Source organism: Equus quagga, chromosome 15, assembly GCF_021613505.1.
Source record: "Equus quagga isolate Etosha38 chromosome 15, UCLA_HA_Equagga_1.0, whole genome shotgun sequence".
In the NCBI taxonomy this organism is placed as follows: Eukaryota; Metazoa; Chordata; class Mammalia; order Perissodactyla; family Equidae; genus Equus; species Equus quagga.
In genome coordinates, this window is record NC_060281.1 from 40101458 (window position 1) to 40124424 (window position 22967).

At 39.7% G+C, this 22967-nt stretch overlaps 1 protein-coding gene across 1 annotated transcript in view; it reads right to left on the bottom strand.

Moving 5' to 3' along the window:
- The window catches only part of SCGN (secretagogin, EF-hand calcium binding protein), a 44922-nt gene that overhangs the window by 10974 nt on the left and 10981 nt on the right, over positions 1-22967 (bottom strand). Inside the window, exons 5-8 of the mRNA XM_046640935.1 lie at positions 20558-20614; positions 20060-20137; positions 7693-7748; positions 168-213 (exon numbers count right to left, since the gene is read on the bottom strand). Coding sequence (XP_046496891.1) covers positions 168-213; positions 7693-7748; positions 20060-20137; positions 20558-20614 — 237 coding nt within the window. The remainder of the gene's footprint in view (positions 1-167; positions 214-7692; positions 7749-20059; positions 20138-20557; positions 20615-22967) is intronic.

Below are 22967 nucleotides of genomic sequence, written 5' to 3' on the forward strand. Positions count from 1 at the left end.
AACTTTGAGTTAATGACCCTTAATCCTTTGATTCCAACACTGTGCCTTGTCAATCTCTAGATAAGTTAAAGCCAAGACAAATAGATGCCTTTTTTCCTTCCCTCCCTTTCAATTCTGTAGAGAAAGATGAATGACGTAAACCCATCTAGAGAAATGTCACTACTTACGTCCATTTTAAATTCAAGAAGGAAGTTTTCCTGAAGAGCCAGAATCCTAAATGGAAAAAAAAGAAAAAGTAATCCATGTGATGATCTGTCAGCTCTCAAGTACAAGCAAATCCATAACTCTAATGTGAGGAAAGGGCAGGCAATTTCCCGATTATTCTGCAGAATAGGATAAATGCTTGAAAATAGAAATTTGTACATTATAAAAACAAAGTTAATTGGAAAGACTTTTGTTGAGATTAGCAGTCACCATAGAGAAACTTTTAAAAATTCATCTTAGTGGAAAATGGCAGAGTAAGAGCTTATGAAAATTCTTTCCTCTATGAAAGCAACAAGAAAACTGACCAAAAAAATGGTCAAAATAATGCTTTTCAGAACTCTGGAAATTAACCAAAGGCTTGCAGAAATCTGGGAAATATTTATTTTGGAAAAATTACTAAATCATGGTGAGAAGAGTGGACTTTCTGGCATTTTAACTTATTCCATTCCCCCATCCTCCAAATCCCCATGGTATCCTTGAAAAACCAAGAGCCCACAACCCCAGGGAAAACCATTAGTCTAGCAGCTACTGTAGTGAGAACAGGATAGGAGCTCTTTCAAAGCCTAATACCCAGAGAACTGCCAGTATTTGATCTCTTTTATCATTCCCTAAAAAACTTCATTTGCAAAGACGCCTTTATTTGACCTGATTTTGAACTCATCCAGTGGGCAAACCATTTGTGAAAAACAGTTAGAAACAATTGTTTAAGAGCACAGCTGACCAAATCGGTAGATAAGAATCTGGGTAAACAATAGGCTAACCAACAAGCTTAAAAGGAAAAGCTGAGGAATGAGATATCCATAGGGGCTTTTATAAGCTCCAACATATTTCTGGGAATCTAGAAGGCCACACACATGCATGGGGCTACCTCTATGCCCAGGGCTGTGTGCATGCTCAGGAAAGACCCAAGAAGGCCCTAAGCTTTCACCTCTGGCTTATCTTCATGCTCTGTGCAAGCAGGAATTGAAGGCTAAGGCAGAGTTGCAAACTGCCTGGTTGACTGTTGAAGATGTGCCCCAATATATACACAGAGCCCCTCAGCAAAGACTGGGAGACTTATTGATTCTAGGCATTTAAGAAAATCTCTGTGCAATTATTAACTAACTGAGCTAACTGAGTTAAGCTAACCGAGCTGAGACTTTAGTATGCACACATGACAAAGATACAGACTTTACAGAATTAGTTCAGAAAAGTCACTAAAAAAAATTATCAACAACAAAAAAAGTGACCTATAAGAAATACTAAAGGGAGTTGCTCAGACTGAATTGAAAGCACATTAGACAGCAGCTTGAATCCACATGAAGAAATAAAGAATACCAGTAGAGGTAGCTACATATGTAAATATGAGAGACAATATAAGTATATTTTTTATCTGTAACATTATTTGCTATATGACTTAAAAAACAATTGCATAAAGCAATAATTAAAAATCTATGTTGATGTAATTTGTATAACAACAACAGTACAAAGGAGAGTGGAGGAATTGTAATTATATAGAAGCAAAGTTTTTGTATAATATTGAAATTAAGTTGGCATTAATCCCAATTAGATTGTTATAAATTAAGATGTTAATTGTAATCCCTCAGTCAACTGCTAAAATAGTAGCTTAAAAATATGTAAAAGAAATAGCAAGGGAATTAAAATAGTAGGCTGGAAAAGATCTATTTAACACAAAGGAGGCAGTAATAGAAGAAGAGACAAAGAAAAAGACATAAAACATGGAGAGGATGCAGAGCAAAGTGGTAGACATAAATCCTATCTGATCAGTAATTGTATTAAATGTACGTGGATTAAACACTCCATTAACAAGCAGAGATTGGCAGAATAGCAAGAAAGAATTAAAACAACCTCTGTTTGCAGATGACATAATCTTTTATATAGAAAATCCCACAATATATACATATGTTGAATCATTATGTTGTTCACCTGAAACTAATATAATATTATGTCAATTATACCTCAATTAAAAAAGAAAAGAAAACCTAAGGAATACCTCAAAAACCTTTAGATCTAATAAATGAATCCAGCAAGGTTGCAGGATACAAGATCAACGTGCAAAATTTGATTGTATTTCTATACATTAGAATGGCCAATTCAAACAAGAAATTAAGAATACCATTTCATTTACAATAGCTTGAAAAAGATTAAAATACCCAGGAATAAATATGACAAAAGAGACATAAGATTTGTAGACTGAAAACTATAAAACAATATTGAATGAAATCAAAGAGCTAAATAAATTAAAAGACATCGATGTTCATAAATTAGAAAACTTAATATTGTTAAGGTGTCAATACTTCTCTAATTCATCTACAGATTCAATACAATAGCTATCAAAATCCCAGTTGACTTTTTTCCAGAAAATTTGTGTGGAAATGCAAGGAACTCAGAATAGCCATAACTTTATTGGAAAAGACGAAATCGTTCCTGATTTAAAAACTTACTACGAAGTTACAGTAATTAAGACAAGGTGGATTGTACAGCTTATGATGTGGTACTGCCGTAAGGATAAATCAATGTAGATCAATGGGATAGAATTGACAGTCTAGAAATAAACCCATTTATGGTCAATTGATTTTCAACAAGGATGCCAAGACCATTTAATGGAGAAAGAATAGTCTTTTCAAGAAATGGTGTTGGGACAAGTGGATATTCACATGCAGAAGAATAGAATTGGACCCCTACCTCTCACCATATGTAAAAATTAACACAAAATATGTCAAAGACCTAAAAATGAAAACTGACCCTATAAAACTCTTAGAAGGAAAAGTAAGGGTAAATCTTCATGAGCTTAGATTTTTGGCAATGGTTTCCTAGCTATAGCACCTAAAACACAAGCAACCAAAAGAAAATGAGATAAACCGAACTTCATCAATATCAAAAACTTTTGTGTTGGGGCTGGCCTGGTGGCGCAGCGGTTAAGTTCGCACATTCCGCTTCTCGCGGCCCGGGGTTCGCTGGTTCAGATCCAGGTGCAGATATGGCACCGCTTGGCAAGCCATGCTGTGGTAGGCAGCCCACATATAAAGTAGAGGAAGATGGGCACAGATGTTAGCTCAAGGCCAGGCTTCCTCAGCAAAAAGAGGAGGACTGGCAGTAGTTAGCTCAGGGCTAATCTTCCTCAAAAAAAACAAAAAAAACTTTCGTGCTTCAAAGGACACAATCAAGAAAGTAAAAAGACTACCTATATAACGGGGAAGAAATGTTTATTAATCATAGATCTAATAAGGGTCTAGTATCCAGCATAGATTGAAAAGACTGTGACAACTCAACAATAAAAGGACAATTAACCCAATTTTAAAGTAGGCAAAGGATCTGAATAGACATTTCTTCAAAGAAGATAAACAAATAGCCAACAGACACATGAAAATATACTCGACATTATTAGTCATTAGGGAAACACAAATCAAAACCACAAAGAGATACATGTGCACTAGGATGTGTAAAATCAAAATGATGCCAACAATAATAAGTGCTGCTTAGAATGTGAAGGAATTGGAACACGTATACATTTACATTGGAAATGGAAAAGGTGTAGCTACTCTGGAAAAACAGTTTAGCAGTTTCTCAGAAAATTAAGCGTAGAATTACCATATGAACCAAAAATTCCATTTCTGGGTAAATAACACCAAGAGAATCAAATACGTACATTCACACAAAAACATGTATAGAGATGTCCATAGCAGCATTACTCATAATAGCTAAAAAGTAGCAACAACCCAAATGGTCATCAACTGATGAATGGACTAACAAAATGTAGTATATACGTAAGTGAAATATTATTCAGCTATAAAAAGAAATGAATTATAGATACATAATACAACATGGATATACATTGAAAACATTATGCTAGGTGAAATAGCCAGACACAAAAGGCCACATATTATATTATTCCAAATATAGGAAATGTCCAGAATAGGCAAATCTATAGAAATAGAAAGTAGATGATTAGTGGTTGCCAGGGGCTAGCAGGAGAGGGGCGGAGAGAATGATTCCCAATTGGTATCGGCTATCCTTCTGTCATAATAAAAATATTCTGGAATTAGGTAGGGTTGATGATTGAACAACCTTATTAGTATACTAAAATGTACTGAATTGTATACACTTTAAAAGGGTAAATTTTACGATATATAAATTATACTCAATAAAAAACTTAATCTTGTTTTTGTCTTGGAAAGCAAATGTATTTGTCTCTTTTCTGTATAATTACAATTGTACTTCACTGGAATACATTCAGTTTCAAAAGACCAAGTCATTGGATTCATAGTGTATTCATATTCATGGGTATATATAGAGGAAGGCAGAAAAACATATCGTACAACAACTTGGAAAATTTTCTCCTCTGGATGCCCAGGGTAGAGAGAATTAACTTGAGCCAAGTAAAAGGTAGAATATCCTGGAAATCTACAAGAGATGCTGTCCTTATCTGTTTGTTGGCACCAAGCAGTCTAAACCACATTGCCAGTGAGAGGCCATATGCTTGAGAGGTGCTTGTATGTGGAGTAATAGGGCTGCGTTTCAGAGCTAGGAGTAGAAAAAGAAGATTCCCATGTATAAAATGTTTTAAGACCTTTCTGCCACATACTTAGTGGCTCAAAATAACATAAATTAATATCTTACAGTACTGGAAGTCAGAAATCTGAAATGGATTTCGCTGAGCTAAAATCAGGCTGTTAAAAGGGCTGCGTTCCTTATGGAGGCTCCGGGGGGACTCAGTTTCCTTGCCTTTTCCAGCTTCCAGAGGTTGCCTGTTTTCTTTGGTTCATGGTCCTTTCCCACATTTCAAAGCCAGCAGTGCAGCATCTTTAAATCTGTCTCTGACTCTGATCTTCAGCCTCCTTCCACTTTCAAAGGACCCTTCTTATTACCTTGTGCCCACCTGGGTAATCCAGAATAACCTCTTTATTTTAAGGTCTGTTAATTAGCAACCGTCATGCTATCTGCAACCTTGATTCATCCTTGCCATGTGACATAAAATACTCTCCGGTTCTGGGAACTAGGACATGGACATCTTTATTCTGCCTATTCCAGTTGTCATTTTCAAATTCCATATCAAGTTGGTTTTGAAATAATACAATAAGTGTTTGGTTGCTTTGCATCTCCGTTCAACTCTACTTTAAGTTCTTCTTCGGTCCACAAGTATTCGTTGAATTCTTTTATGAACATAACACTCCACTGTGTGAGAAATTATTTAAGAGATTAAGGCCTCGTCCCTACCCTCTAGGTAAGACCACGATAAGGGGTGTTTGGATATCTGCAGGGGGGCTTTTTGGTTATCTCAGTGATGAGGAGACATGACTGGTCTCCTCTATCTTGTAGATGGGGGCCGAGAATGCTAGATGCCCTGCCTTGCATGGAAATTTCCACAGAATGAAGAATATTCCCATGTCTGGCCTGACTTTCAAGCATCCAGTGAAGCATTCATGTATGTAAAAACCCTGCTTATGATTATTTGAGCTTAAAACTGAATTCCTATTTACATAAAAATCCAAGGAATTTTTTTCAAAGTATATGTAATTTACTACATCTGTAAATTTTCCATATAGTATACTGAGCTGTGTAAATTGAGGGGTGATTGTACTTTGCTTCATTTGGAATTCTACCTGTAAGACTTATTTATAATTTTATGAAGTCATATCAACAGCAACTGTGTCCCTGACACATGAGTTGCCAAAAGGCCACACTTGTTATCAGTCAACATTTGAGCTGCAATATGCGTGGTGATTCTACACCAAGGTACACACAACTGACCACTTCATTGTGTCTTCACCTACACACTGACATCCATGTTATTTTGTTATTAACTACTTTTCCTTTATTTATCCTTTACGTGTTACAGTTTGTGCATTATATTAACTATTTTAGCATTATGTATATAGATAGGTTACATTGTCTATGGGTTTTATTTCAGGAATAAACAGAGCTTTGGGACCAATAAGGTGGAAAGCAGCTTACTGATACTGGCACCCTCCAGCCTCTAGAGGGCACTCAAGGCTCCTGACTCTCACTATCCGAGAAGTACAAAATTGAGTCAGCGTACGAGGTGGGTGGATGCTTTTGGTGGACGGAGGAATGGAGATTAAAGGCTCGTTTTTCATCCAGATTGCCATCTTTTGAGTGAATCCTTTAGGTGCTTTGGATCCTCTTGTTAGGAATGGTTCTCTCACACAGCTCTCTCAGTAGCTAGAACTCACCTCCACTTGAGAGGAACACTTGCCTTGATTGGCCAAAAGAACTGTGGGAACTGTGAATGAGATCGAGAGGATAGAGGCAAGACTGCATGGCTGAGATCCCTTCTGTGCTAAGCCTTTGGGAGAAGCACTCTTGTCCTCATCTAGTTTGGCTCATCTCTCAGAGCCTCTTCTCTAAAATTAGGAAGAAATTAGGCCAAAATTAGGAAGAAGACCCTGGAGAAAGCCAAGGAAAACACATAGGCTGCCTCACAGTTCCTATGAGGCTCAGAAAAGAAGATTATATAGAGTGCTGGGGTCAATGTCCTGGTCATTACTGAGGAGAGATTCTTCCTGGTGTGTCCCCTTTTGCAGATCCCCTTCAAGACCTGGCAGAGATAGCTGCCAAGAGAGGAGGGGGCTGGCACAGGATTTGGTGATTCTGAATTCAGGTTAATATCCACGCTTAGTGGATAAGTTAACTCCCTGTCATTGAAAACTCACCCTCAGTCCTTGGACTTTCTCTCTCCCGGCTAAACCTACTTCTGCCCTTCAGCCTGTAGCTGCCTTCCTCTGTCACTGTCAGTCTACAATTGCCCTCCAGCCTGATCCTGAGGTCCTGGTGTTATAGCTGCTCCCCCATAAGAGTTAGATCCGTGTATTCTGGATGCAATGATTTCAACCCTGTCCATCTATTCAAAATCTCTTTTTTCTTTTTATGGACAATCACAGGTTGTTTGGAGGTCAGCTGGCCTTCACAAAACATGCTGTCATGCCCGTCAAGTGTCATAACACCAAACTGACAGCATTTTTGCAGATACTAGGTCACTTCCACCGTCATCCTCTCCTCCACTTCTAGCCTCCAGGTGCTTGGTGCCCCGTGGAGGATAGGCCAACACTCAAAGACCAGAGAGTGCAGCTGGAATCTAGCTCAGTTGACCTCTGTCCTGAACTAACTGCTCAGTATTCCTAGAGCCAGTGAATGGGACTTGGGACTTTTTTTTGTCATTGGGTCCCTGTGTGGGACTATGAATGTCTGAACTTTGAGGGCAGGGCTGGCCCATGACCTATCCATAAAATTTGATGAAAATTTTGTGCATTGCATATTTGGTGGGGGGGGGAGACCTTTCATTATCTCCATAAAGGGATCTGTTACCCCAAAAGATTCAGAACCACTGTGGTTAATTTGGTAATATGTGCCTAGTCTTCAGGATTTCAGGTGAGACTGAATCTCTGCCTTTCAAAAAGAAATGTGTGCTGTCGTCAAACCCCTATGAAGGAATTTCTGTATCTATGACACCATTTCCATGCTACTCACCTGGCCAAGTCATTAAGATCCAACCGACCATCTTTATTTTTGTCAAAGATCTTCATCTGGAATGTAGAAGGGAAAATGATTGTAAGAAATACTTGTAACACAAATTCATTTTGAAAGTTATTAAAGCGCTTTTCTCTTTTGCCCTTCCAATTATACATTTGTCTAAATTGGCTAAGGATGACTTATACTCTTTATGGAGTATAAAAGAAATATCATTTTTCCATGAAGGCAAAAGTAGCGAGGTAGATATGATATAGGGGAAAGCCTGCCCTCTCTAGGCCTCAGAGGATTGTAGGAAGAAAAGAGGGAAAGACAGAGATAGGAGAGTAAACTAGACAGATGTGTGACCTAACTCTGCTGGAAAGGGGATCTCGGAGGGAGAAGAGTTCAGGAAGGACAACACTGAGTGGAGAGAGTTGCTGTGGCTTAGCTTTCCTAGGACACTCTGAGCACCCAAGGGTTTGGATGCTGAGTCAATGGCCAGTGGACCTCCCATGGGGCCAGCTGTGACAGTATGTGATGTTGCAGGAACAGAGGGTGGGGGTGGGTCACTGAGGAGGATGTGGCAGAAGATTAATGGTCTGCATCTAGCAAGAGTTAAAAGACGGCTGTTGGACTAGCCTATACCTCCCGATGGACTAGCAAAAGCTAAGAGTATGGATTCTGAATTCATCACAGACTTCAACAATGAATACCAATAAGGTAACAGCAAGTGAGTGGTCAAGAGGCATCACCCTGGAAACCAGTTGGAGCATGGTGCCCAGGGACCTCGATTCCTCCCCTCCACCATGAGGTCTCATAAACCACTTTCCTATCCTTGCCCACCTTGATGCCATTTTTGTAGAAGAGTTTGTGTTGGACAAAGATGACTGAGAAATCTAAGAGGCTGAGCTTTTCCTTTTGTGGAGATACTTAGCATTATTCAAAGAGGCTATTTAAATTATTCTGATTCATTATAAGAGGTTCTGTCTTAATAGAGAGCTAGATTATCTTGAGGTTTAAGCAAGTAGTGACTCAATTTGAAAGAGCCATCTCTGTTGCCGTGCAAAGTTAATCGAAGGGGAAAAAAGCCCTTTGCTGGAAATTATCTTGGGGAAGAACTGAACACCAGTGTGGTAAATTATGCTTCTACCCGTTAGCAAATTAAGAATCAAAATCAGAAAAAACAAATACTTCCTGAATTCCCCCCACCCCACCCCACCCCACCCCCGTGTGTGTACACATATGTGAGTGATACGTGCCTTCCCTCGTATCTGCTCTTCAAGTTTACTAGGACCTCTACGGTGATAAGAAATATGCATAATGAAGGAAGCTTGGGACATGCCTGTTACACCAGACCAGAAATCAGACCTTGTGTGGCATTAGGCAAGACATATTATCTCTTCAGGTGCATCTTCTTCATCTGTAACTGTGTGTCCATGATTTAAAAACTTTCCTTATCAGGGGCTGGCCCCATGGCCGAGTGGTTAAGTCCACACACTCTGCTTCGGTGGCCCAGGGTTTCACGGGTTCAGATCCTGGAAGCCAACGTGGCACCACTCATCAGGCCATGCTGAGGTGACATCCCACATGGCACAACCAGAGGCACTCACAACTAGGATATACAACTATGTACTGGGGGGCTTTGGGGAGAAGAAGAAAAAGGAAGATTGGCACAGATGTTAGCTCAGGGCTAATCCTCCTCAAGTGAAAAGAGAGGAGGATTGACAATGGATGTTAGCTCAGGGCAAATCTTCCTAACCAAAATAAATAAATAAATAAACAAAAATTTTTTAAAAAGCTTTCCTTGTTAGCAGAACCCTTCTGATGACTTTCAAATGAAATTTTGTATGATACTTGATTGTGTAAAACAAAGAAATGGAGCTGCACAAGTAGTGAGTGAGAATGGTCTGGAGTGTAATCCTCTGGGCTCCCTCTCACTCCTGAAGTACTGCCTCTGAACCTGAGGATTTCTTGGAACCCTACAGTTTGATAACCACTGACTAGATGAGATCCTAGATCCCATCCAGCTCTGAAAGCTGAAAAATGATTTCATGACTTTGTCAAAGCAGATGAAGGGGAATGAGAGTGATGCTCAGCACTTTTCCTGATAAAGTCAGCAAACAAAATCCTTCAGAGCAAGTTCCAGTGTGGCTGATGGCAGAAGCGGGTTCTTGGTGGTCCAGGGATCTCAGTGGCACCTGCCCTTGAACTTTTCCCCTGAGTAATTGATGGTGAGCATCTTCTCAAGGGATGCTATTTGGCTACTAAACAGTGGTATTCAGAGCACCCAAATTAGGTAACACCTACACACCATAACACTGTATCGTATGCAAGTTCACTGCAACCCGCACAAGCGTATCTTCCACCAAAAAGCCATTCTGAAACATTAAATTAGTAGCTGGTAACTAATTCAGTTATTTGAATTTACTAGGATCTTTATCATCCCAAAATTTGATTACAAAAAAGAATAATTTGATAATGAAAAAAAGACTGACCAGTTTCTAAGTGAGAGGGAAGAGTAGTCTCCTAACGGCTCATGGTCTCAGTGACTGAGAAGGTTGACTGTAAACACGTCTGTCTTCGGAAGTATAACCTTTGGTGAATTTTGAGTGTTTGGCATATTTGTTTGGGAAATAAAGTCTTCTTAAATTTTAAAACTATAATAGTAACCATTTGTAGAGTTATATATGTTATTTCATTTAATCATCACAACATTCTTATAAGGTAAGAAATACCTGCAGGTCACAGATGAGGAAACAGCGCATTTAGAGAGATTAAAGTAATTTGTCTAAGAAAGTAGCAAGATTTGAATCTAAGCATATCTGACACCAGAGCTCTTTCCATAAAACCAAGCTTTCAGCTTTATAGAGTCTGGGTATCTCTTGGTTAATTTGGTTTGCTTCATGTTTGGTTATGAAATAAAATATCTGGTGTCATAGATTATGCCAGAGATGTGGTATTTACCTTTTCTAATTGCCCGTCTTTCCCAGGGAAAGCAAAAAAGACTTTGTTTTTATGAATTTCTTTCTGACCTCAGTGTTCTGGTTTGTTTTTTTGGTTTTTTTTTTCTGGCAAGGAAGATTGGCCCTGAGCTAATATCCATTGCCAATTTTCCTCTTTTTGCTTGAGGAAGATTGGCCCTGAGGTAACATCCGTGCCAATCTTCCTCTATTTTGTATGTGGGATGCCGCCACAGCATGGCTTGATGAGCAATGTGTAGGTCTGTGCCTGGAATCAGAGCCCATGAACCCCAGGCTTCTGGAGCAGAGTGTTCAAACTTAACCACTATGCCACCGGGCCCTGAATTTTCTTAAAGAAATTGAAACAATGACTAAGTTGAGTCAACTCTAAGGCCACCAATTTTCACTTCATTCACTGGATTCATGCTCAGATAGTCCTTTCCTGTACATTTCCCCTAACTCTGAATATGAAACAAGAGATATAGGCCTGAGATGTTCCCTCCTTTGTGGCATTAATCCACTCCTGGAGGGCTGCAGTAGTTGAAGGTGGTTGGAGGGGGGACAGGATTCCATTCTGAAGGGCTGATTGTTGAGAGGTTGTGAATGGCCCTTAGCCACTGTTCTCACGTGTACCGCAGCTTTTCCAAGACTTGAACTCATGTTCCACAAGTTTTTGAGTACTAACTACATGAAAGGCTCTGTAAAGGCTCCCAGAAATGGAACACAATGCAATACCGACAAACTTGTCAAAGTTCTGTAGGCCAGTGGTGTCTCTTCCCAGGTAAGAGATTGCTCGGAGATTGTGGAGCTACCCAGCATTCTCCTTAGATTGAATAATGTGTTTCTCTTAATTTCTCAAATCTTTATAGATGCCATAGTGATTGAGAAATGCAAATTCATTTAAAATCATTACTGGGTTAATAGTAACTTCTTGTCAGTAGACATTTTCTCAAGCAATAGATCCAAAGTACAACTACTGTCACGTGGTGGGAGAGGTAGTCTGTGAATTTTTAAAGAATTGTTAATTGATAATTTGAGATGATGGTTCAGCCGAGTGAAGAGTACAATATATAAGTCCTTCCCATGCCTGTTCTAGAGAAAACTACCACTCACAGTCCTGTGCATCCTTCCAGAAACTTTTAAGCTTATTATACATATAATATAATAGTAGTATTATATATATATTTAATATCTATATATATATAGTATATATATATAAGGTCTACATTTTTTTGACAAATAGGACTGCATTCTGTATACTATTTTGCAGCTTGCTTTTTTCATTTAATAATATTCTTGGAATTCATTTCTTAACAGTTCTTTTTTTTTTAACTTAAAAAGAGATCCTCTTTCTTGAGAAGTCTGGAAATTGTGGCCATACACAACCTCAAAAAGGATTCAGAGCCACCCTCCGTCTTACCAATCAATAATTCAGTGTTGAGTAATTACCATGTGTCTAACAACATGTTAGGCACCATGAGAGATCCTCAAAAATCATCAAGGTGGTACATGATTCAGGAGCTTACAATGTAATTGGAGAGGCAAAAATGAAGATCTGAAATAAGATTAAGCATTATCGCTGCGACCACTCAGACACAGAGACAGGGCAATGTGTCAGAATACTGGAGAAGACGGAGAAAGGAGATGGGACTTCCGATAAGTCCTGAAGGAGGAAGAGGATTTGGACAGAAGGCAGGAAGAAGAAAGGAAGACACCGGAGGCAAGCAAGTGTAAGAACAAAAGCACCAACGAGGAAATCCACATGATGGCAATGGGATGCCCACAGAGTGTGACCACAGAGGAGGGGTGTTGTGGGAGTAGAGCAGAATAAGTTAGAGAGAGACAGACTAGCTGATGCAGGGTTTCAAAAGCCACAAATAGGAGTTTGAATTTTTGTAGATCCCTAAACAGGTGAGTAGCATCATTCATTCATTCATTCACTCATTCACTCAACAAATATTTATTGAGTACCTACTATGTGCCAGCCACTGTTCTGTTCATTGAACAAAGATTCATGCTCTCATGGAGCTGATTTTCTGGAGGGGTGATGAATAATAAAAAAGAAAAGTAAGTAAAACATTGACTGTGTTACATCTGGAACATAACATACATAAGTTACTCATGTTCAATGCTATGGAGAAAAAAAATGAGTAGCATATGGAATAGTGAGTTGAGGGATACAATTTAAAATAGGATGGTAGTGGAAAACTTCGATGAAACTTTTGAGTAAAAGCCTGAAAGAGAGAGCAAGTCATATCCATACTCCCGGTAAAAATATTGGCAGAGATATGGCAAGTGCAAGGGACCTGTGGCAGTGCATACTTGGCATGTTAGAGTAACAGAAGGTGTGTTAGTTAACAATGTGGTGAGAGCAGAGTGAATAAAAGGAGATAAGGTGAGAGAGGTGATGACTTGGAGTGTGAGTATGTGGTATGAGTAAGAACTTTGGTTTTTTTGTCTGAGAGACAGAAGCCATTAGAAAGTTTTGAGCTAAGCAATGATGTGATGTGACTCACAGCTTAACAAGATCACTCTGATTGCTGTGTTTATCAGGTACTGCAGGGGAAAAGAGTAAATATAGGGAGATCTAATGAGAAGTCACTTTAATAATCCAGGTAAGAAATAATCGTGGCTTGGAACAGTAAGAAATGGTCAATGCAGGATATAGTTTGAATATAGCCAATAGGATTTGTTGGTTAGACATGGGGTGGGAGAGAGAGAGAAGCAGCAAGGATGAGTTTGAGAGTTTTGGCTTGAGCACTTGAAAGGTAGAGTTCACATCAACGGGGATGAGGAAGCTCACTAATGGAGCAGGTTTGTGGGGAAAGGTCAGGATTTCAATTTTGGACATGCTCAGTTTGAGAGGCATATTGGGCATCCAAGTGGAGATACACATCCAAGTATATCCAAGAAGTTCAGAGAAGTGGTCTGAGTCAGAGATATAAATTGGGGGTCGTCATCTTTAGCTAGTATTTAAAACCGTGAGACTAGTTGATATCACCAGGAGAGTGAGGGTGGACATATAAGAGATCTCAGCACAGCCCAGACATGGACTCAGGTTGGCCCAGATCAGCGAAGAGAAAGCCTAGACCTAGACAAAGGAGCAGCTAGGAACCCAGATATTTCAATCCAGACCTGAAGGATGAGACCCAGGACCAGGGTAGAGGATGAAGACAAGCTTAACCTCATATACGTCTCTGTCTGCCGTAGCCTCAGATTTTAATTTGTTGTTTTACAATAGTTCAAGTTCCACGCTCTAATTCGGTACATGAACTTAATATTTCCCACACGTATTAGCTTACATTTGAAAAAGCTCCATGTTATCTAATAATAGTCTGTTGAGACAGCTCATCTTTCCCCCTGCTGGGTCTTGGCCGCACCTCTCAATTAGATGTCAGAGTTGGATTTTGTTAACAAGTTGTTTCCTTCTTTGTCCAGAACATTAATTAGGATTTAGAATAAGGCAAGGTGTGCAGACCTCAACTTTTCTTTTCTGATTGGATGTTCTGCCTTGACTCATTCATTGTTCATGCTTTAGACAGCTTCCAAATGTGCCAATCCTTAATTGGGTCAATTTGAATTCATTTAGTAGTTACATCTCTTAAGTAAAGCATTCAATGCTAAACCTCGGGCCCAAATCTTTAATACAGTGTTGCTATGACTGTGTTCATTGCTCAATAAAAAGCCATTAAAGCAGCAGTAAGGGGATTTCACACGTGGTGTATCGCTTAAAGCTCAGGTCCTAGAAGTCTTTTTTGAGAATGTTGAGTTTTTGAGAATTAATACACCCAAAGGTCTCTAGGGAAATGTAAAAAGTCTTTAAAAAGAGAAAACTATAATCCACTTGCCAAATCTGTTTATTGGAAAAGTATAAGTGGCCTCTATAATTTAAGGAAGAAAAATGAAATAGATTGGCCAAAATTTCATTAAACTCATCTAATCTTGTGGTCAAACTCAGATCTTTGGGTGGAAAGTCTTTCATCAGATTCCTCAACACTTACCTATCACCTGAGTGCATAAAGAACCAGTGAGGTGCCACTTGGAGTCTGATTGATCGTGGACCTATCTTCGCAGGACAGTTTGGAATGAAAATGAGTGCTTAACTGCAGCACACATGAGCAGAAGAGCCACAAGATTTTAGCAACGAAACAGACACAGAATAACAGGACAGCCTTGGTCAATGGACCGTTCTCAACCTACATGCTCAAAAGTCGGGTAAGACAACTCTGATTCCCCCCCAGCTACTTCACAGGACTCTGAGCTTCTGGATCTAAGCTCGAAGCCGTCAAAAACTGCCTATTGCCAGATTTTCTTTAGCTCAGGGCATTCCATTGTAAGGGCTGCCAGCTTGAGGTTTCTTGCATTTAAACCTAAAGACGATGAAGAGAAGAGCCCTGAGCAACTAAGGCCGCTATGCTGATGCATGAGGTGCATACTATCTTTTCAGCCAAGTACTGACTTTCGCAACACTCTGCATGTCTCCTTCAGGCCTGTTCCTATCCCTTATAATGGGTTGTTGGAATGAAGTCACCCCTGGACCTTTATGCAGCCACAATTCACTCTTCTCCTCCTCTCTTCCCCAATTTAATCAGTGTGCCTCTCATCTCCAGAACCATTCTGTGGAAATCCTTTCTTCTTTCTTTTGTCTTTCATTAATTTGTTTCCTGTTTGGTGTTTAATAAAATGCCAGTTCTTAGGATTACGTAGGGACTTAAAACTGAAAATCAGTTTTTCTGGGTAATAAATTCTGTTGTGGCTATCAGCGCTCCTGTATTATCTTTAAAGATAGTAAGAGAATCCTAATCTCCTAACAAGGCTTTGTCCTCACCTTGCTCTTCATTTGCTTCATAGGATTGTCATCTCTTCATCTCTCAGTAGAGCTTTACTGTTTGCCTTTTGAAAGTTTCCTTTTTAATAATTTAATTTAAATAACATTTAGACTTTCAGACATGAATGTTATGGTTGAAAAATAGGCTTCAGAGATAGATTTGGGTCTGAGTTTCCACTCCACCCTCACCATATTGACCTGTTAAAGTCTGTAATCCTCACTTTTTTCATTTATAAAACAAGGATTAAAAAAATACTTATTTTATAAGGTTGTTGTGAGAATCAAAGGAAATGTTTGAAAAGTGCTTTGCACAGGGCTCAGCACAGAGTGGACACTCAGTTCTTATGATTAAGATGCTCAACTCTAGAATAGATGCTGGCTATGTTTCAATGAAAATAAAATAGCACATGTACTCAGTTGAGAAGACATCTTACAACAATATAACTAACTCTGTCCACCTACCTTTTTTGGTCCTGCCTTTGCTGAAGCTCTGGAGTTGCTATCTCATTGTAATACATCTTATTTTTGAAAAATCAGGAAAAGTCTTCAAAAATTTCTTCAGCTGGATCTCGGGATGAGATTGATGTACTTAAGGACTGAAGGCGAAATTGAACTCAACTCCTACTTACTGGCGGATGTTCTATGGCAGTGATATGCACCATGGGGATGAAAGGGAGGGACCAGAGTGACTTTTGGCTCTTTTTCCCCCTTTACCATATTTTCCCCAATTGGAAGTCTCCATAAGGTCAGGGATCATGTCTTTCTTGGTAGGTTCTCCCTAAATATTGGTTGAATGAATGAACTCACATCTTGGTGTGAACTAGTTCACCAGATCATATTCTAACCTGAGAGAAAAGCATTAGGAGAGTGAGTGTTTTGGTTAGGGAGGGGATGTACTGAGCCACTTTGAGACCCTACCTCTCACCCAGAAAAAATACCTCAGACTCAACTTAAGAAAACCAACATAATGATGTGAATTCCAAATCCACAGAGACTTGTCCTACTTGCCCTGATTGTCCTACCTGCCCTGATTGTCCTGCCTCAATTGTCCTTTCTGGATTTGCTCTGCTCTTTCTCCTCACCTGCCTCTGGGGCTCTAGCCCTCACTCCAGGCCTCATTCCTGGTTTTCCTGTTCCTCCTACTTCTCATCATCAGCTTGGGCTTCAGTTTCCTCGTCTATCTCTGCCCCCTGGGCTCAGCACAGCTCATCCCCACTGCCTGGTGGGGATCCCTCTGGCTGACTCTCTTTGTGATGAAGGACCCCAGTGAGAGCCATAAAGGATCAAGCTGAGCTCTTCCAGGCATTCTTTCTGGCTCTGCCCTGGAGGGTCTGGTTTAAAGAAAGAAAAGAAAAAAAAGGAAGAATTTCAGAACACAGAGCACTGCTTGAGGAAAGTTGAGTCTACGCACAGTGCTGAAATGTGCATTATGCAATGTACCAGGCACCCCAAGAGAGAGCAAGAGTTGTAATGGTGGTGGAGGGTCACAAGGGACACAAACAAGGGAGGTAGGAGGGTCCCAAAGGCAACTTTACTTTTCTTGTCATGGTTTATTCTTGATGGCACTTAGGTAACAACTGAAAACTCAGTTCAGACAGTTTATATTAGGCAGCCTAATGTGCCAGGCCCCTAATGTGTGAGGGCTGAGAACACAAAGATGCTGCCCTGGCCCTTGAGGAGTCCCAGGCCAGCAGAGTGCAAGATCCATAAACAAATAATGTCAGTGTCATCCTTGACTCCCAGCTGATTCATCAAGAAATCCTATTGATCCCATCTTCAAAATACATCAGGTTTTCATCTCTTCTGCTTCCCTACCCTGATTCAAGCTGCCATCCTCTCTCACCTAAATGGCAGCAATGACCTTTTAACAGGTCTTCCTGATTCTCTTCTTGCTCATTTTTGGCTCTTCTCAACACAGCAGCCAGATCATGGCATCCTCTGCTTCAAACCCTCTAGCGACTCTCCATTTCACTCAGACTAAAACCCCAAGTTCTCACAATGGCCTAAAAAGCCAGTCAGGATCTGGTCCCTGTTTAGTCTCATCCTTGCGTACTCTGCTCCAGCCACACTGGTCTCTTCCTGTTCTTGAAAATCCCAGGCACACGCCTGCCCCAAGGGCTCTGTGCTGGCTGCACCCTCGGTCCTTTCTCAAATCTCACCTTCTCGAAGGGCCTATCCTGACCACCCTGTTGCAAATTACACCTTCTCCTCAATGCCCCATCTTAGCTACCCCGCTGGCACTGCTCTGTTCTACTTTTTCATTTTTTCCATGACACTCATTACACTCTATCATGTGATATAATTTATTATTTATTATGTTTATCGTTATTATCAGTCTCTCCTTTGTCTGTTTTGCTCACTGTTAAATCCACAGTGATCAGAACAGTGCTGGCGGCATAGCAAGTATTTAATGAATATTTATGGAATGAATGAAATGGATGGCTATGAAGTCAGACAGTGATATACACAAGGAACTATAGGGGCACAGAGGAGAGGTACTTGGATTCACTATGAAAGGGAGCTTATGGAAGATTTTCTAGGGCAAGATGATGTCTAACTGAATCTTGAAGGATGAATAAGAACCAGAAGAAAAGTAGGGAAAAAAATAGCTAAGCTATGTTAAGAAGTCAGAAAATAGTGGTTTAATATTATAGTTGGAGGTAGAGGAAAGCCCCTCAGAGTCAAAGGTATTCAAGGAAATACTGGAAACATGCTGGAGATTCTAAATGCAAGCATTTCATTGCATAGTGCACGTTTTATAAGTTAATAAAATCGAGATAACAATAGCCAGTGCTAACATCGTGCTAAATCAATGTTGAAAAAATGCTCAACTGGAAAAATAATCTCCCGTTATTCTCTCCCTCAGGCAGTTTCAGTCTAATTTCCTTTTTCATATCATTCATTTTATTAGACGGTTTCACTGGAACTTAGTCCAGAAGGAACCTAGAGATTTCCCTGTAGCTGGGAAACTGCTTCCTGCTTCAAGGGAATTTCCCACTTCACTTTTTAGGGCTGAGCACGTATTTACTCAGGATTTCAAACATCAATTTGCATGCTATTAAAATAGATCAACAGAGTAAGAAGCCAAATTATTTCCTTGATTGAGATCCTGGCCTGGGGTTTGATTCTGTCGTTGGCATCAGCTCTGCTCCTGTCTAGGCCATTTACACGTTATCATGGTCAAGAGCACCTTCTTCTTCCCAGGGCAGATGCCCTTGACTGGGGGCAGCATTCAGAGTAGCAAGAGTGCAGAGAGCTGGAAGGATCCAGGGCTGAAAACCAGGAGAGTTCAGCTTCCAATTTACCTGCTGCCTTTGGCTGGGTAACTTAACTTTTCCAAGTTATCTGATCTTTAAAATGAGATGAAGAATACAACTTGGTGGTGACTCAGTCACTTCCGTTTCTAAGCCCAACCACCAGATACATAAAATAGCATGAACAACGCCAACACTGCAGAGAAGTTGTTAGAAATAATGCAGTATTTGGAAACACCAATTAAAGGCCCAAATAGATCAATCTAGTGGTTCACATTATACCAGGAACCTACAAACTCTTTTCAGTGATATGTATCTCTGACTATTCACCAGAAGGTTCAGTAAGGTGAGTCTACTCAAGAACTCTTTATATATGTAACAAGCCTACCAGTAATTAAGCCTTTACCAGCTATTTTTTGCTTATTAATTAAGAAACCTACAGAGTTTGATTGGCATGAAGCATACTCCTGGGGATGAGAAGGGGCTTGGAAGAGACAAAAGGTAGAGAAGCCAAATCCAATTCAATACAAATTTCTGATTAGTACTGGGAGAAATGCATCAAGTTAGGTAATGAAACAGCACAGAGGATGAGTTCACCAAAGGCAGCTTCTACTCCACTGCTTTCCAAGGAGCTTTGACACTGAAATAACCTCAGGGTCACTTAGGACATGGATGCCAAGAGGGGCAAGCAAAATAATGACAACAAAGACCATTGCAACCACTACAAGAGCTAACACGTGTCGAGCACTCATTATGTCCTCGACACTCTGCAAAGTGCTTCATACACATCAACTCACTTTGCCCTCACAGTAACTAGGAACTATTATCCCCATTTTATGGATGAAGTAAATAAAGTTGAGAAGCTTGGTAATTTCCCAAAGTCATAGCAAGTAAGTGGCAGAGGTAGGACGCACATTTCCCATCTATCTGACTCTCAACTGTGCCACCTCAACACACTAAATGTGTAAGGAATCATCCTCCAGGGCAAGAGGTGGCTCCTGTGTGTTTGGTCCTGATTGTCTAAGTCCATGTTTACTTGCTTCTATGTGACTTTGATTAACATTGAAGTTATTAGCTTGCTGCTTAGTGACCTAATGTTGACTGAACTTTTCAGGTCTCCCCAAGGACAGCTGAACAGCTTTCTTTCTCAAATGCATGCAGTGTTGTCCGGAGAGGCTACAGCAGCTCCATTTTAGCCAATGTTTTCCAGCGTCAAGGTTTTCTCATGCATTTAGTCTGCAAACACTTATTGAGGGCTTACTCTGTGCCAGACACTGTTTCTGGGCCTTGGGGAGGCAGCGGGGAAGCTGGCCCCAAGGAGATCACATAGCTCAGTTACTTACCATGGTGCCAGTATACTCCTCCAGCTTTGCCTCAGAAATGGTCTTTTTGTGGTGGAGGAAGAGATCCCGGAGAAAGTTCTGTGACACCAGAGAAGAGTAACGTTTTATATAGTGAGTAAATAAACTGCAAAGATCTCAAGAAGCCTTATTTTAAGGATTGTGTTTTGTTTCAAGAAGAAAACAAAATGCTTTAGCAAGCAATAAATTCAAGAATATAGGGCTGTCAATGTTTAAAGGGAGCTCCTGGAACCCAGAGAATAGCTCTAGGAATGAAAAAAAATTGTCAAAAATCCTCAATTATGTCTCTTTCCCAGAGAAAGCAGTGTCACCTGTACTTTCTAAACCTTCTAAACACAAACAAGGTTTTTTTTAAAAAGTAACAGATTTGTATCCATGTTTCTTGGAAACATGGAAATCAAACTCATGATACACATGTATCAAATTCCCAGTGATGAACAAACCACCCTTCACCCAGCGACAGTTCCCAGCAACACTTACAGAAAGCTCAGCAGCCGATATAAAGCCACTGCTGTCAGCATCGTATTTGCGCCAAATCTGAAATACACGAAAGCCGTGAATCCATTTATCCTCAGATAATTTGGGGTTGACTTATGCTGTTGTCTACTATGGTTCAGCACCTGAAAACAGCCCTTAACTGGGTGCAAATAAGAGTTTGCATAGGGAGCTTTACGCTTTCTTTGGTGCCAGCAATTGTTTGGGCAGAACTCACTAGAAATGAGTCACTGCATTCACTTGGAGACGCTTAGGAGGACCACAACACACCCCCTAAAAGAGATCTTTTGGAAAGCTCAAAATAGAAAGTTATGAAGGGATGGACTTCAATTTGGGGCAATGATGGCAAACTAAGAAACCTTCTTTGTACTAAATTCCTAAAAATGCAGAATCCTTTAAAGACAAGTCTTTAAATTTATAACTCAGTTGACAAGAAAGTGAGAGGACTTCTAAGAGGCCAGGCATGATAGGAAAGCACCAACCCAGAGAAGTCGTGTATAACTGAAACCAAAGTCTGTCCCAAGTATGTCTGCTGATCTCTGACAACTTAGCCTGCAGCTTTATCAGAAAATTGCATAGATGGTAGACAGGAGACAAATCCTGGGGCCCATGCAAGGTGGGAAATCAAACTAAAGCTCCCTCATAAGTCTACAACCCCAAATAGCAATAACCTTAATGACAGCACGAACGTCTCCAAAATAAATTATGCTGCAGAAAAGACCCCTAAAGAATCTTGCCTGTGTCGCCTTGGCTCAGGGGAAAGGAAATAAAAGATCTCTGGTAATTCCCAGTGACCAGCCAACCCTTTCGTTGGTTGCAGACAGCATTCCCCCAGCTGAAGATGCAATTCCTAAACTGGAAGACAGAACAGCTGAACATTTTTAAGGAAACACGGCGCTGCTTTCCTTATTAAGTCTCTGATCTTGATTTGCTCTGATTTTGACCCTCTCTGATTCTTCCATGTACAAGCCTCATAACTTAGCAAGTTCCCTAACTTCCGTGTAAAATGAAAAAGTAGCGCTAAGCATTTTTTTTAATTGGCAGATTTTCCATACACGTAGATTGGGTTACTTGAGTCACCAACAGCAGGGACCTTAATTCTAGAGCACGGTCATGGCCCTGCCTACACACCCTGCGGGAATGGTGGGACATATTGCTGCTGCTGCTGCTGTTTGGGGAGAAGCGTTCAGAAACTTCACTGCTTTCTGTCTCTGTCACCAACATTTCTGCCTGAATTTAACCAGACTAAGAAAATAATCCAGTTAAATGTGATGTCTATTCTAACTTTGATGGTGTGACTAAAACTAAGAATGAGAGTTTCAAATAACAAAAAACGTTTTTACATGCTTTTTTCCATGCTATTCTCTAAACATTTTCCGTCTAAATGATTTTATAATTTTACTACAGCTGAGCCATTGGAGAGCCAAAGAGTTTTATGTGAATACTATGCATGTGTATCTTTAACGAATGAAAGCAAAATGAAGAGATTTCCAGGCAAACAAAACAGCTCATTACCAACAGACTCTTAGTAAAGGGTATACTCTAGGAAGAAGGAGGAACACAAAGAAGGAAAATCTAAGATACAAAAAGGAATGGTGCACAAAGACGATGGGAAATTTGGGCAAATTAAATAAATCTTGACTGCATAAAATTTGGGGGGTTAAAGAAAACAAGATAGAACTAATATCCTGGACAGTAATGGCATGTGAGCTATTAGACGTATGTTAGGGCCAGAGGGTTTGAAGATCCTGTGGTTCAGAGGGAATGTAAAGATATTAACTTGGAATTTCCTAAAATGTATAGATAGTAATAGATTGTAACAAATTTTGTTCAAAAAAGAAGAATGGGAAAGCTCTTCTTTACAGAAGAAACTGACAAACTAACAGGAAGGAGAAAAAAATGGAATAAGTTAAAACAAAAGAAAAGGAAGTCTGCATAATAATATTTCCTTTTCCCATTTCTCAAGATTATTCAAGACTACACAAGGGCTAACATTCTAATACTTTTTTTCTGATTATAAAACTGTCATATTCATTGTACAAAATTAATGAAAGACAAAAAGCAAAAAACAAAATCTCCAGAATTCCTACCCCAGAGATAGTCACTTATTATTTCTATGTGTTTCCTTTCCATCATATCTCTATTATAAACATAAAACTGACTTGGAGGTCATATTGTCTATGTACTTGAGTGGTTTATTTATTATTTTTATTTAAAATTTTTGTGAGCATTCTTAAACTCAATTAATTATTTTGAAAATGTCATTTAAAATAATTTGTAAATAATTACAATTTCACACACAATTGGAAAATACGGAAGTACAAAGAATATGAAAATCATCTGAAATCTTAACACTTAAAAACAACCAATATTTATCTTGTCTTTACCTATTGTC